A 15,248-nucleotide genomic window follows, 5' to 3' on the forward strand; every position below is an offset into this window, starting at 1 on the left:
CATAAGCAGCTGAATTAAAGATATCCAGTTTCCCACATACCCTTCTTCGCTCTCCTCTCTATCCTCTCGCTCTCCTCTCTATCCTCTCGCTCAGGTAACTCTGGCAAGAGATCTATGTCCTAACTCTTACATATACCCCTCTACCTGCCTGACTGGTAAAGCCTCCATGCGCCAACTGGGCAGTTGGTATGTGCCAGCTGTGCCAACTGGCTGAATGCATAAGCAATTAAATTATAATTGCCTTCTGTAAAGGATGATCAGTTTAATTCTCATTCCTCCAGTCACTGATTTACAAGATGCTTTTGAAGCTCATACCCTTGTGATCTCCAAAACATAGTAATAGAAAGGCTTGAAGCCAAAGGAGCGTATCACAAACACCACTTCCTCAAGAGATGAAAAGTCACTCTCCTCCTCTTCACACCCACAATTGCACATACACACGTATATAAAATCCTTTGAGAGTAACTGAACTCTCTAAGTTCCTCTTATGCATGTTTGGAATAAAATACCAAATGAAATAACTAGAAATTTTCAGGATTTACACTTGTGGCATTAGGCAAGTATTTGTCCAGCTATTAGTAGTGCAACAGCCTCGTAAATATAGAGCAGAAATGCCTCTGGGTTACAGAGCAGTTGTTTATGTACACACACACACTCTGGTGGCTCAGTGACTGAATCTAACAGATGTCAGAGATCCTGACCCTCTGCAATTCTCATCAGATGGAGCCTCAAGTGCCAGGCCCATCCAGGAGGAAGCACGAAAAGTCTATCAGCAGACATAATGTAACACTAGAAGGTCACAAATAGATAACCACAAAGGTCTTTCAGTCTGCAGATAGTTAAGCTTGTGTTCATTGTAATGTTTCACTTCTACATTTGACTTCCACAAACTGGTAAGGTTATCAACAATAGCCCCATGTGGTAGAAATATGGAAGAGGACAGAACAGATGGTTTTCCTAATGTCTCATTTTAAAAGTTTTTCAAGAATTCCAGAGGAGGAAAGAAGGAAGCTTCAAATTACAATTTACTGTCCTGTAATGTTAACTTGGAAAGGAAAATTCCAGGGAAAGAGAGTCAGTCTTGCCTATTTACTAAGACAGAATCCATTTGCATGCAAAGATTAAATAGTACCTTAAAATTGTTAAAAATAAAAGGAAAATTGTACAAATAAACACAACAAAGTGAAGAGTATATTCTTACCTAAGAAGCAAATATTCTATACGATTTTGAGGGACAAAGTGAAAATTCCTCAAGTCAAGGTTATGTTGAGTGAATATTTTCCCAGCAGCTGATAAATCAAATAAATCTTCTCCAGGATGTTTGTCAGGTATGACATAAGTTACTACTGAAAATCTCTTTATAAACGCCCTGTAAAATTCAAAACAGCTTATATCAATTCAAACACTGAGAAGCTATTTGCTGCTTGAGAATGTAATTTGCAGGTGATAAACACATCAGTCTTATGTGAAAGCTGAATTGTTAGAATACAGTTGCACTCAAGGAAATCCATCCAACCCCAAAAGATTTTAAAATGGTTCTCATTAAACATACTAACAATTGTTGGAAACAGAGAGAGGTTAGGGGGGAAAAAAAGGCTAAAAAAGCAAAGATCAAGATTTAATTAGTTGTGGGGTTGCAAAGACCTGTGTTCTTCCGAGAGATCGTGTCCACTGGCATTGTCCTCATTTTCTTCACCCAAAGCATTGTCATCTCTTTCTATATCTTCCTGTAACTGTTTCTCTATTTCCTCTAACCTGAAAGAACAGCAGCAGCAGAGCATTATCATCACCATTTAATATTTACAACAAAATCAACAAAATGCAAGCTCTGAATGTGAATCCTGGAGTCAGGAGCCAGCTACACATGGTAAAACCATGTGGACATTGCATCTGTGTGAAACCCAAGGCAAAGTGAATGGTTCGCAAAACCTAATCAATTTCCAACAGCACAATCAATCACTGGTTTGTCAGACACAAATACTCAACCAACCTCCAATAAAGTTTTTGTAATTGCACAAAACTTGTGATCTTGTGGCTGAATGTTTACTTTTTTCTAATCACCAAACAAATATTTTATTTATTAAACATCAATAGTTACAGGAGTCAGCCCATAGTTACCAGGGTCAAATTCTTTAATCAAAACAGTTAATCACATAAGCAGTTAAACACATATACCCATCACCACCACTTGCTATTAACACATAAATCAATTTTACTTCCTACCCAAAAGATCTCTTGTAAGAATACTCATTAGTTCTGTTCACTGACCTGTGTAACTACTCAGACAACAACAGCCTGCAAAATTCAGCAACCAATATTGAGCTACAAATGCCTTTAAAAAAAACTACTATAGTCAGTCTACATAAATATTTCTATTTCATGCCTGACCAGCAGCTGCTAGCTGGCTTGCTGACCTAAAACAAAGGCAACAGTAAATTTAGCCTGGCTCTTCAGGGGTAAACAGATGTATCACAAATCATTCCTTGTTGCTTGGAAGGAGCCTGTCATTCAGCTTTTACCATTTAAGCAACACTTGTAGGTCCTGTCAGTTCAGTTGTATGTTGGTGGCATCAGCAGGCAAAGCTTAGCTTGCTGCTAATCAAACTCCATCAGTTCTGGGGAGACAAGGCAAATCCAAGCTTCTACAACACCATCCCACGTTTTTCAAACCAGCTTTAAGAAACACACCTTCTAGATTCTTCTTTCTCCTTCAAGAGATGATCTAAGCTGTTCACATATGACACCTTGCTTAAAATAGGAGTCTTAGAAAGCTGTAAATGAAACAGTAAGACATTTAAAAACACCATAAGCCATCAATTCATTATTAGACAATAATCAAAATAGAAACCTCTTCCAATTTTAATGATATTTTATATGCAGATATAAACCTAACGGAGAGCCTGCAAAACAGAAAGATTATCCATTTAGGTTTCTCAGTCCCTTGACAATTTTACATAATGATCAAATCTCTCTCAGTGACTAATTTAGAAATAACTGCTTCACAATGGATCTGAACAGTGAAGCAAGTCTCTGCATGTCTGGGGCTAACCTTCACAAAGAGCATTACCATCAGAAGCTTCTAACCTCACAACTTTACTATTATTATCATCCACTGAGACCCCAGGAATCCCCATTCTTGTGCATGAGACAAAGAACCTCCAAAAATTACTAATTTTTTTTTACTTTCAGAGTCTCTAGACGGCAAAATTCCAGTGTTTGCTAAATCATCTCTAAATTAATCAAACAAAACAAAACTTCCAATCAAAATCCCAATACAAAACCAAATTAAGGAGCTAATAAACAGAACAACACAAAATTTTAACAAATTTTGCTAGTGGCTTGTTTTTTCAGTAGCCAGTCTTTTATTCATCTTGTAGCATACAACAGATTTGAAATATTTTATGGCCATGATTCTATTCTTTGGACAAGCACAGCTCTTCTGACACCACCCTAATATACAGTCACCTTTTAAATGTAACAAACAAGCAGCATGTCTTTGTGGGGGAAATTGTGTAGGAAAGCTGAAGACTTCTTAGGTTATTTTATATTTGGTTAATATCTGTCAAGTAACTGTTGAAGAACTGAGAAATCAAAACTTTATTTCAATGTACACATATGCCCTTTCTAACAAAAGAAGACTGTGGGTATATGCAAAAATCACAGTCGTGGAAGTGTTTGGACAGCTCTTAACTGTTTTGTCTTACTTGGCCATCAATTAAATCCGGAACAGGCCAGCCAGATGTTGTGGTCACACACATGTCCCACAAGCATTTGATCTAGGCTGTGTGTGTTTATCAGGCTTAACCATTAATCAGATAGTCATGTTGGCCAAGATTGTGAAATACATATGAAACCATACAAGTCTGATCTATAACACTCTTGACTGCACAATCATAAGAACAGATTAAATAATTACGGCTGCTCAACATCTGCACATGGAGATAGTAATTCAGTCAATAAATAAACCCTATCAGAGATTGAAAAGCATGAGGAAAGGGGAGGCAGAAGAGAGAATTTACACAGGTATGCTGCTGTTCGTTTTCCACTCCAGAAACTAGTGATGGGCTGACCCCAGGCAGCAGCTAAGCACCACACAGCTTGGTCATTTCCCCAGACAGTGGTGCAGGGCAGTGAAAAGAAAAGCAAGAGAAGCAAATTCAAGAGAATTCATGCCTTAAGATAACAACAGTTTAACAAGGGAAAAGGCATAAGTGAGAAAAGAAAAAGCAATCCAAAAGGCAGTCATTCAACACCTCTGACAAGCAGAAGGATGCCCAGCTACACTCTGAGCAATGGCTACAAGCCAGACCAATTCCCCCAACTTGGTTTTTTGATTGCTGAGTATGACATTATGTGGCATGGAATATAGCCCTTTGGTCATCCAGAGTCTGCTTTCCAGGCTCTGTTCCCTCACAGCTTTTTGTCTACTCTAGGGGGGCAGCATGGGAAGAAGACAAAGCCTTGATGCTGTGCAAGTACTGCTCCACAACAGGTAGAAGACTGGTCTATTATCAACACTGGATTTGTCTGAAACACATGGCACCATACAGCTGTTATTAAGAAAATTAATTCCAACCCAGCCAGGCTCAGTACAAAAATCTTTGTTTAAATAATAAAGCCATTTTCAACCTGCACTGTCAGGAATGCCACACTAAGACCTGCTGCAGCTAGGTCCCTTCCCTATTAAAACATTATTTTACAATAAAACTTCAAAATCACTACCTATTTGACAAGTTCTTATTGAACAAATGAACTAATTTTTAAAAACAGACAAATTCATCACCATAGTATCCTATACACAGGGATTCAAAGATGTCATCTATCCCTTGTGATCAGAATTCATTCCACTTTTTAAAATCCTAAAATACTTCAAATTTCCATGAAGTACGACCTCAAAGAAAACACCACACTTACTCATACACAGATCTCTGACAATCACAGACTGTGTCAAGGATATATGACTGGAGCCTAGCACACAGATCTCTGAATGTACATCTACATCAATTTCCTCCAGTTAACTTCAGCTCATGAAAATCTTACCTGACTAGGAAAATAAAAACATTAGACTGCACACATCTTCTAAAAATAACCTCCCAACTTTAGGCAGGGAAAAAACCCCAGAACTCCTAGAAACAACCAGAAGGGATAGAGCTAAATCAATCTGGCAGTATAAACCATCTTTCTCAGACATTCCCAGGACAAGCACAGTTAACAAGCACATCCCTGCTCCACCTACACTGTAACTGTAAAACACAGGACCCTTAAGCCAAGTAAGCAGTTTTGCAGGCAAGTAATTCTGAATTATCATGCATTACAAATAAGGGAGAAAATAATATAAAGATACAACATAACAAAGCTGATCATCTGCTATCTCATTACACTCTGCTGTAGCTTTAATGGGCTAATGACAATCAGCAAGAGGGGACTGAGTGTTGGTGCAGAATACAATTTTGACTGAAATTAATGTAAAGTAACTATTACCAATCAGTCACACACATCCTGACTACTGTTAGCAAGAGTTCTACTGGCACACTTAGACAAAAACTTGACTGAGTTTACAAGGCTTATTCAATTTTCTTAGAAGACACAGTCATGGTTTGTGCCCTGCATGGTAGTGGAAGACGTACTTGAACATGGACATCTTATCTGCTAGAGTAGCTTGTTATTTAAAACTGAGCTAAACAGCAGAAATTAGATCACTAGCACAACCGAACAAGTTGCTGTCTGTATGTGCCAGATGGAACAGGTAAGGTTGGAGGCAATTTGATTCTTGAGTATGAGATATCTCCATTCAGCTGGGCCTCTGACTGTGTTTTGGGGGTATATAAAATTTCATTCTCCTAAAATTTGAAATATGGGGTAATAACTTAGCACCTATTGGGCCTTGTACTGTGCTAAAATCTATATTATTTTTCTTGCAAATAACATCCATAAAAGAATACTTGAAAGAATGTCTTTTTTTTGTTTTTAGCCAACTTACATGAAGCTTCAGTAATGGAGTTACAGTGTCTTGAGAAACACTGTCAAAAGAGTCTTCCAGAGTTCTTGACTCTGGCTTGAGACTTGAACTGAGAATTTTTTGCAGCGGCATTAAAATTTCTTCTTCTTCTTCATCATCATCATCTAGAATGGATTCCAAAATGTCATCTTCACTCTCAGAGCTGCTTTGCCATTTTCTGTTCAGCTTGGACTTGTGTGTAAAGTTCCTTTTAACTTCTAGCTCTCCTGAGGTTTGTGAAGACTCATCATCACTGTCCGTGAAAGACTCAGTCAAAAGCACTGAAGGGGGAACACCTTTACCGGTCTCTGGGGACAGTCCAAACGTCCCAGGGATTTCCACTCTACAAGAATCAGGAGTATTTTCAGAAATGCCATTAATTGTGTTTGAAAAATTGTTGCTGGGTTGAATACTGTATCCTTTATTCCATTCATGTCTTTCTGGTCTTTTATCTTGCTCTTTCTTAGCATCCAATACCTGAGATAAACCAGCAAACTGAAGAGGGGATTTCACGCCTTTTGTTTGTGTTAAATGCTGGGGAGAAGGCAAGACAGTACTTTTTTCCTGAGAAAAAGAAAGGGACTTTTCCAAGAAAAAGCATGAGTTAGCCAGCTGCAATTGATTCTCTTTGGTATCCACAACAGAAATGTGGTTATTTTTAGCAGGACTGTGTGCAGAATATGAAGATGACAAACCTACAGAGGAGTAATTATTTTTCTCCTTTTCATTGCTTGAGTTGAGGAATTCCTCTGAAAAAGTCAAATCATGTCTAGACAGGGCAGCAGGCTCTTTGAGCTGAAGAACATCATCATGAGGAGACTTTAAAAAGATATTTTTTACAAAGTCACACCTCCTATATTTGCATTTTGAAGATGGTCTACTAAAAGCAGGGTCATTCACTTCAGATTGATCCGAACTATCTACATCCACACCCATGGCAGTGTGTTTTCTTTTCCCAGGAGAGTCTCTTGATTTGGACAGCCCAAAGGACACCTTAAGGAAGTGTGAAGGAACAGCTGAGCTCTTTGGTGCACCAGAGGCCATCTCAGATGATGTTCTAAATGCATGTGGAGTAGATGCCTCATGTTCCAAAACTTGTGTTAGCCTTGGTTGAGATGGGTCATCTGTGAAGTGTCGGAGAAAAAAATAAAACACAGTTATCACTTCTAAAAAAATCAAAATAGTAACAATCTTAGTTTTAGAAATCAAACATGTAACAGCTTTCCATTTAAAAACTAACTCCTGTTTTTTAAGTCAACTAGAACAGCAAAGAGTCTGATGGGTTTCCACAGCCATAGACATCCTTTCTTTTCTTTTTAAATTTTAATCTCCCTATTGACCTACCTCAAGCTTTTTAGATTCCATTCTACCACCCACAGAACAAAATTATGTGGTTAAAAAGGTCAAAAAGCAACAAAAATACCAGCTCAACTTTAGTGGTTGGTTCAACAAGAAAATTCTTCCTGGATTAAACTGAAAGGCACAATTTATTAACCACCACAGAAAACGTGGATTATTCAAAGCGCAAGAGAAACCATAAAAATAATCTGGGATCAAGGTTTTAAGAAATGAAATATCACAAATTTTAATTAAGTTATAATTAATGTGTTTTACACTAAAATACTAAATTACTTTTAAAACTCTTCAAATTTGCCATGTATTAGAAATACCATCGACTATTCAGCAGCAAATATTGTTTTAGTAAAAGAAAATTTAAAAAAATTTCAAGGAAAAAAAGCCATTAAAAAGAGACATGAAGTGATGAATTTGACTGATTCATTAATTCTATAATAACAGCAATGCTCTTACCTGAGGCAGTCTCCCTTGAACCAAAAGGCATTATTTTTCTAATAGGACATCCATTTCCCTAAAAATAAAGACAGAGGGAGTAAAAAAAGTTAATTGTATACTTTTTAAAACCAGTGTTGAATCCAGCACAGACTTAGTTTGACACACCCCCAGAAATATGTTAATAGACCTCATTTCAAGAAAAATTTAAAACACAGCTGCAAAGAACTCTCCAGAACCCAAATCATAATTTTTTTCTTCAGATTAAAAGCAACCTGTAATTAAATACTATATTTTTAATAGGACCACTCCCATCTCTATCTAAATACTGTGTCTTAAATGCATATATCTGAACTGCTATTAACTACAACTTCTAAATAGCAGAAACTTGCCAGTGTGCTCCCTAAGCCACATTGTAAAACACAAGGTTATCAGGCATTTAAGATAAAGGCATCTTTTTCTACAAAACACAATTTCAAGTTACAATTTCTATTGCATTGCTATGCTTGCATCTAGCCCAGAATATCTCCCCTACTTTTAAAACAGGATTTTTCACTGACTGTAAAATGATTAAGGACCAGATTGTAAAATTAATAAGAACCAGCTTACCCAAGCATGACTTAAAGCTTCCAAAGGAATAGCAAAAGAACATAAACTTCTGCTACGTTTGATGGGTCAGTGATTTCCATCTTTAATAACTCTCTTAAAAACACCTGATGCAAAACATTTGTTCCTTAGAATGGCTTTACAGAATGTGGCTAAGATTGTTTCAATTTCTGCTTCTCCCATTCCCTTTCTCTGCAGAGAGCTTCCAGTGACAACCTAAATGCAGAATCAGTAGGAGAGCAGGGCAGTGGGGAAATCTGGCTTGAGCACAGAGATGTGACACTCACAGTGCCATTATTTCCAGCCCAGGCTTTTCAAATATCAGCTTCTGGAGGCGAAACCCATTTGTCAGAGTCTGAGCTGGAGTCTGTGAGGTCCATACAGTCATTCTTCTCTTCTCAACTATTTCCATAAGATAATGGTGCTCTCCTTACACCCAGACACTTGTCATTTCTTCCCTGTTCTGGCTAGGCAGTCTTTTCCTTTTTGGTCAACGAACACATGTGAGACACTGCAGCAACAAAGAGTTTCTGAACCACAACTTTTGGGTACAGCGAAGCCAGGGGCCTGAACACTCTGCCATTCTCTGACATGTTCACACTGTCCTTTTCCTCAATTCTTTTCCAAAAGACACCTACCACAGGACTTATTTGGTGTTTAGTCTGGCATCTTTCTCTTCTGACCTTCTTTGGGGAAGATGAATTCTTTTCAAAACCTTCAGTGCATAAAACTGACAGTCCCATTCCTTCATCTTTTACATTTCCTTTGTCTGGTGAGGACAGCACAGTTCTGTCTTTATGGCCATGGTCTAGGAGAGAAAACACTAATTATTCACAAAAATGATACTGGAAGAAAAAAAAAAAAGACAAAACAAACCTCATTATAGTGTATTACTTGGTATTTTCTTTCTCTACCACATGTAATCCAAAATTAATTAACTTAACCATCCAGTTTTGCTACTGCTATGCAAAGAATCACATGACCTATGATGCAGCTTCAGTTGTTATAAACAATCTGGCTTAAGCATGAGGCATAACTTGAAATAATAGTTACATCACTATTTAAAGAAATGAAATAGGAAATAGATATTTTCATTTATATTATTAGAAAAAATTTAAATGTGCTCATTTTGATGTATTTGTTATACTCATTATGTTGCTGCTCCAATATGGAATGAGATTGGACAACCATTCTGCACACTTACACAATTAAAATTCATATAAATGTCTTCCACTTAAAAAAAAACATATTTACCTTGACTTAAAACTGGTTTGAAGAAATCCGTAATCATCTGGTTTCTAAAGAGAAAACATAACTTTATCATTTTAAAAGAACAACACCTAAATGCCCATTTGGTAACTGTTATATAATTAAAATACTGTAAATTATTTCTACAGATTTTCTTTAATGCCAGCAGCTCTTATTTCTGATAAATCAGAAAAAACATCATCATCCTCTTCACCTTCTAGCCTTCATTCTGCTTGGCTAATGAAGTTAACCTGACAATTTCCTCACTGAAACTGTTTTCTTTATAATCCATGTAAATCTTAAGCACCGTTTTACCTTAAACTAAATTTTCCTGAATGGGACTGACCTCACCTGCATTCAGTATTCTAGGTGTGTGCAGCACATTATGTGATGACATTAACAACCTCCCCATGTCCACTATTACTCTGAGCTGCTAACCCAAGTTAGCATCTCACCTGGCTTCCAACAGAGACAGCAGCCTACAGCCCCCTACAAGATAATTATTAGCTTTAAATCAGAATTTTTTTCCTCTGACAAAAACAACTGGGACTTGAGAACACCAAGGCTTTCTCCACTGATGAATATCACTTTGAAAAATAGGGCAGATTGGCTGAACAATGAGCAATTTGAACAACAAAATACATCAGAATCTGTGAACTTGGTATCTTCATCTTCTTCCACACAGTTTGCTAATGACTTTAAGACTATACAGCATTTTGGAAGTGTCTCGAAGTTCAAACAAAGTATTGATGTGAGAACAACTGTTCATGTTGTTGCAGGAACAGCAGAGGTTGGTTCCACATTTTGCTGTCTTTCTGTACCTTCTTACATTGTTACTGCCTGAGCAACAGTGATAACCAAGGCAAAACCTACTAACTCTGGAATCTAAGGTAATATATTCAAGTATCCATAAATGACTGTGTCCTCACAGACTCATAACCATTTTTGAATGGCCCAGAATGAATGAGACCAGAGGAACCCACTGCTCACAAATTAATTCAGATTTAATCTTGCATCTCTCTAAGCTTTTAACCATCACTTTTGCATTTTCTAACATGGCTTTTGTGTTTTTAGCACATACAGAAATACAAAGAGCTGTTTATAACACACTGATACTTCTTAAATCAGGATACCCACAAGCACTGATATTTGAAGATACTGTAACTCAGTGAAAATTCACCTGTAATCAGAATCTGTGAGTGCACAAAACTAGGTTTGGTGTACTAAAGAAAGCAGAGAAACTACTTGTCAAAGACTGGCTGCCTCCAGCTTGTCCCAGCTCACTTTGACATATGCCAAAATACATGTGCTCTTCCCTCATGCTATGTCAACAGTGTTAAATTTTTGACACTAGGATCTCAATTCCATTAGACAAGTTTACTGGCACAAATCAGTTACCTGGTGGTAGCTTAAGCTGGTGCCTCAAAAAAGGAACCACAAACAGAAATCCCTGGGCAATCTGAACCACTCAGCAGTCCAGGCCAATAGTGATTTTAGGGTCTGGGATCTTGTCAGTCTTCATTGGTTCACTGTTCTGCTACCCAGTGGTGCTCTGTGGTCATATTCACACCCTCTTACGCTGTTTCAGGGGGAATTTCAGTTGGTTCTGTGGTCCATATTGTAATATGGTTGTTAATGGTCATGTACCATCATTTATGGGCTGTCCACTCCAGCTATTAATTTTAAAGCAATATTTAAGCCATTAACATTGTCTAGTCTAACAGCTGTTAATGTTCAGGTTGTTAGCCCCACGTTTTGCTATAATCCATCTTTGACTTACTCAACAGAGCCTTGTAGTTCAAGTTCAACTTGCGGCCTAACAACTCTTGCTACTTACATCACTCAGCTACTTTCAAATAAGAGAAAAATTTCAGCACACAGGATCCCCATATTTCAGCTCAACAGAAGAACCAAAGACTTTAATGCAGGTTTATTCACTGTTATTGCTGCTGATGGATTTGTTTTTCTGGCCTAGACCTCCTTGCACTCCACACTGGCCTCACCTGCTCACAGCAAAGCCCTCTCCACCTCGCATTCCTCAGGACACACCCGCTGCTTGCTTGGAGTGCTCTCAAACTGCAAAACCATCCGGTGCCTACAGCTTTCCACACTGTGTATCCTTCCAAACCCCTCCTAACTAAATTTTCCTAAGTGACTGTACTTCTTTCTTCCCCATTAAAGCCCCATGCTGCACATGAAGCACTGCTGGCAGGCCACATCTCCTCTTCAGTTACCACCCAGATTCCCCTCTGCGCTTAAATCTTGAAGACAAACTGTGAGGGACAGAAATGTTAAAGGTCACTGACTCAAACAAACAACATTGCTGAGGCCCAGGCTTGCACCCTGCAATGGAAGGGGGAAAGAAGAGGTGGGTTTGTGTGCTGTGTTGAAACCTCTGATCTGCCTAAGACAGGAGAGGCTGTACACCCAGCACGGGAGGATGGCCGCCACAAAACAAGCTGGGGCTTGAGCCAGATAAGGTGAATAAGGCATAGACCCTGTGTAGGTGGGAAAATGCTTTTTATCACATCAATGTCCTCCCTTACACACATGGCTCAGGTATCAAACAACACCTCCCCAAACACAGGCAGGTATTGGGATTTTCACACCTAGGCCTGAAGGTACTTATCCCTCCTAATAAGACATAATATGAGAAACACCAGTCTAAGATAGGGTCATAAACCATCAAAGACCCCTAAAGTGCCCCCAGACTCATTTCTGGGGCCTTGCAACAGACTGTTAATTCATCCTCTCCAAGGGAGGTACCTGGGCATTCCCACCCGAGTGTCTATTAACCCACTGAACTCTGTTTTGGGGACTTCCCCCATCCCTGACTGATCAAGACAGCAAGCATCACTTTGAGCAGCAGACATCAGAATTGCAACGATATCTCTCCACAATCTACTCTTATCCTTGCTTTTTCTTTCTTTTCCTTATGTATTTTCTTAAGTGGTATTTTCATACTTTTATATTATCATATTAGTAGAGATAATAACCATAATGGCTACATACCTGATTTCCACTGCAACCAAATTATTCTAAAATAAACCCTATACATGTATATACATATAAACACCAGGTATTCAGTGTTCTTTCTCTCTAATCTGCCCCAAGGGTTCTATTAACAAGAACCTCAGTTACTCTGACCTCCGAGGGCACCTTGTAACAAAACCAAAACCAAGGCCTTCTGCCATCTCTGTCCTTGTTTCCATAGCCACTGATTCCAAATGACTGCTTATGACCTTCCCATGTTGCTCTATTTTTTGCTGTCTTTTATTATAAATCCAAGAGCTTTGTAACAAAAACTCTGCTTATTCCATAATTATACAAAGCCTTGTAAAAAATAACAGGGAATGAAGGCATTTCCCTTCTCCCTCAAGTTTAATTTGAATGAAGAGATGGTGAGTGATTTGTCTTAGACTACTTGTTTGAAGGTGCTTATCCACCAAGGCATTTGTAACCCTGCTTTTTGGAGTGCAAGGGTGAGGAATCGTCCAGCCAAGATTCTGTATAAGGTCTCAGACAAGGAAGTGTACTAGGAACTTCAGACAAAAGCAAAGGGTGGAGGAAAGAAAAAAAAGAAAGAATGTAATACAGTACAAGGAAGAAAGTGAAAAATAACTGGGCCATCCAACCTCCTTTTCACATATATGTGAAAGTAAAAAGAGAAATGTGATTTTCTACGTGAACGGGGCCATAACTGTTCACAAACCATTCTCAGGAGAAGCTCCACCCTTTAGTAGGAGGTTACTGTGTTTCACTCTTGCTAACATGACACTCACAGTTGTTCAATGTATCTTTCTCAACTATACAGCCCTAGTTAACACTTTTCAGCAATACATATAAATTCAGCAAGACTTTTTATCCCAAATAAAAACTACCACACCATATTTTGTGAAATCTCAGCTCGACTGAAACACCAAGGAGACCACTAAAAATCCAAAAGAAAATGCAAAACCCATAAATACACATGATCTCACACAACAAAAGAAAAAGACCTTCCAGGCCTTTCAAAACTAAGGACACAGCCTGCAGGGAAGAAGGAAGGAGGAAATACTTTCACTTGCCTTAAAAAATAACCCCCTGAGCATTTGGTAAAAGCAGTCAGTGCTTACAGCCACGTTCCTGGTTGTTGTCTGGCTGGATAAAAACTATCCTTTTAAAAAGCTGTATTGGAACCACTAGCAATAGCTCCAAGATAGCAAATTCACTTAACATAGGAATAAGCTACAAAAAGTTACTGTATCTTTGATGACATAGAGTATCTTGAAAAAGCTCTGCAGGAAAATAAAAGCAAAATAGGAAAACAAAACCAGCCAAAACGGAAATTTATATAGAAAAATTCAACCGCAACAAAACCAAAATTACAAAGTTTCGTTTCACTTTCTTGTAAGAATGAAAAAGTTAACTACTTTTACACTATCCCCTTCATTTAAATAACAGTGCTATCAAAACAGAGGATCTGAACAAATTAAGATGTTACTAATAGCATAAGAAAATTATGACTTGTCTCATTCAGCAAGAAACAACTCGGCAGCCTCTAAAAAACCTCAAGTCTTTGGCAGAATTTGAATTTCTAGCTAGCAGACAAGTTTGTCAGGTCAGAAAACGCAGTCAGTGACGGTCGGTGTTTGCACTGGGCAGCGTCCCGCAGCACCGTTAGCCGCCGCTCCCGGCCGGAGCAGCTTCGGAAGCTGAACCGGCACCCGAAGCTCTCGGTTGGAACCGAAGCGCTGGAGCCGCTCAGCTCCGCAGGCGGGCTGGGTAACGCCAGGAGCTGCGAGCCCACAGGAGGGACAGCTCCGGGGTTTTGAAGGATGTGCTGGAAATGCCAGCCAGAACTTAGCTGGACACTCCCTTCAGACTCTTGGACGCTGCCAGAGCCCTCGGCCAACGAACAGCGGCTCCATGTGCCGGTTCCGATGAGGAGGCCCCCGCCGGCTCCCTTGGCGGCTGGAACACCGGGGCAGGCTGCCGGGGAGGTCCCGGTAACCCGCGCCGAGCCGAGCCCTGCCACCCGCCCTGGCCACCGCGGCGCACGCCGGCAGCCCGGCATCCCGCTAGGCGGGCCCGGTGCCCGGCGACGACCGCGACCGCTCCTCTCCCGCGTCCCGCCGGTACCTGCACTCCTGGGCCGCCTCTCTGCCCGCGGCCGCCGGCGTAACATGGCGGCGGGACATGGCGAAGGGAGGGACCGGAGACGGCAGCCCCTCGCCGAGCGGTCGGGTCATAGCAAGAACGGCCCAGGGGGGCCCGAGCGGCCAAGGGGAGCGGCCGCCCCCGACAGCATCGCCAGGACCGCGGCTCGAACGCCCCACACGGCCGGAACGCCCAGCACGGCCGCAGGTCACGGGCGGGAGCTAACGGGCTCCGTTCTTCCTTTTTTCCTAATGCTTCAGACGCTGATTGGCTGAGCGCCGCAGCAGCTGCGTCTCCCATTGGCTTGTTTTCGGCGGGGGCGGGACAGGAAGCCGGATCGTGGCTGTGATTGGTTGCTGGGGGAGCGGAAGGCGGGAGCGCCGTTCGGAGGCCGAGGGAGGAAGGGTTTGTTTGGCGCCTTGGTCTCGTGCCGGTCCCCCGCCCGCGCTGCCGCTCTCTGATTGGTGCG

At 40.3% G+C, this 15,248-nt stretch overlaps 1 protein-coding gene across 3 annotated transcripts in view; it reads right to left on the reverse strand.

Annotated features, from left to right (window-relative positions):
* SLF2 (SMC5-SMC6 complex localization factor 2) overlaps positions 1-15,009 on the reverse strand; it is a 28,571-nt gene extending 13,562 nt beyond the window's left edge. For all 3 annotated transcript variants that reach the window (XM_058841545.1, XM_058841544.1, XM_058841546.1), the window contains exons 1-8: positions 14,762-15,009; positions 9,647-9,690; positions 9,031-9,200; positions 7,808-7,865; positions 5,981-7,122; positions 2,689-2,771; positions 1,645-1,755; positions 1,202-1,369 (exon numbers count right to left, since the gene is read on the reverse strand). In XM_058841545.1, coding sequence (XP_058697528.1) covers positions 1,202-1,369; positions 1,645-1,755; positions 2,689-2,771; positions 5,981-7,122; positions 7,808-7,865; positions 9,031-9,200; positions 9,647-9,690; positions 14,762-14,871 — 1,886 coding nt within the window. In that variant the 5' untranslated portion in view covers positions 14,872-15,009. The remainder of the gene's footprint in view (positions 1-1,201; positions 1,370-1,644; positions 1,756-2,688; positions 2,772-5,980; positions 7,123-7,807; positions 7,866-9,030; positions 9,201-9,646; positions 9,691-14,761) is intronic.
* Positions 15,010-15,248: the final 239 nt, after the last annotated feature.

Source organism: Poecile atricapillus, chromosome 6 (genome assembly GCF_030490865.1).
Source record: "Poecile atricapillus isolate bPoeAtr1 chromosome 6, bPoeAtr1.hap1, whole genome shotgun sequence".
Taxonomy (NCBI): Eukaryota; Metazoa; Chordata; class Aves; order Passeriformes; family Paridae; genus Poecile; species Poecile atricapillus.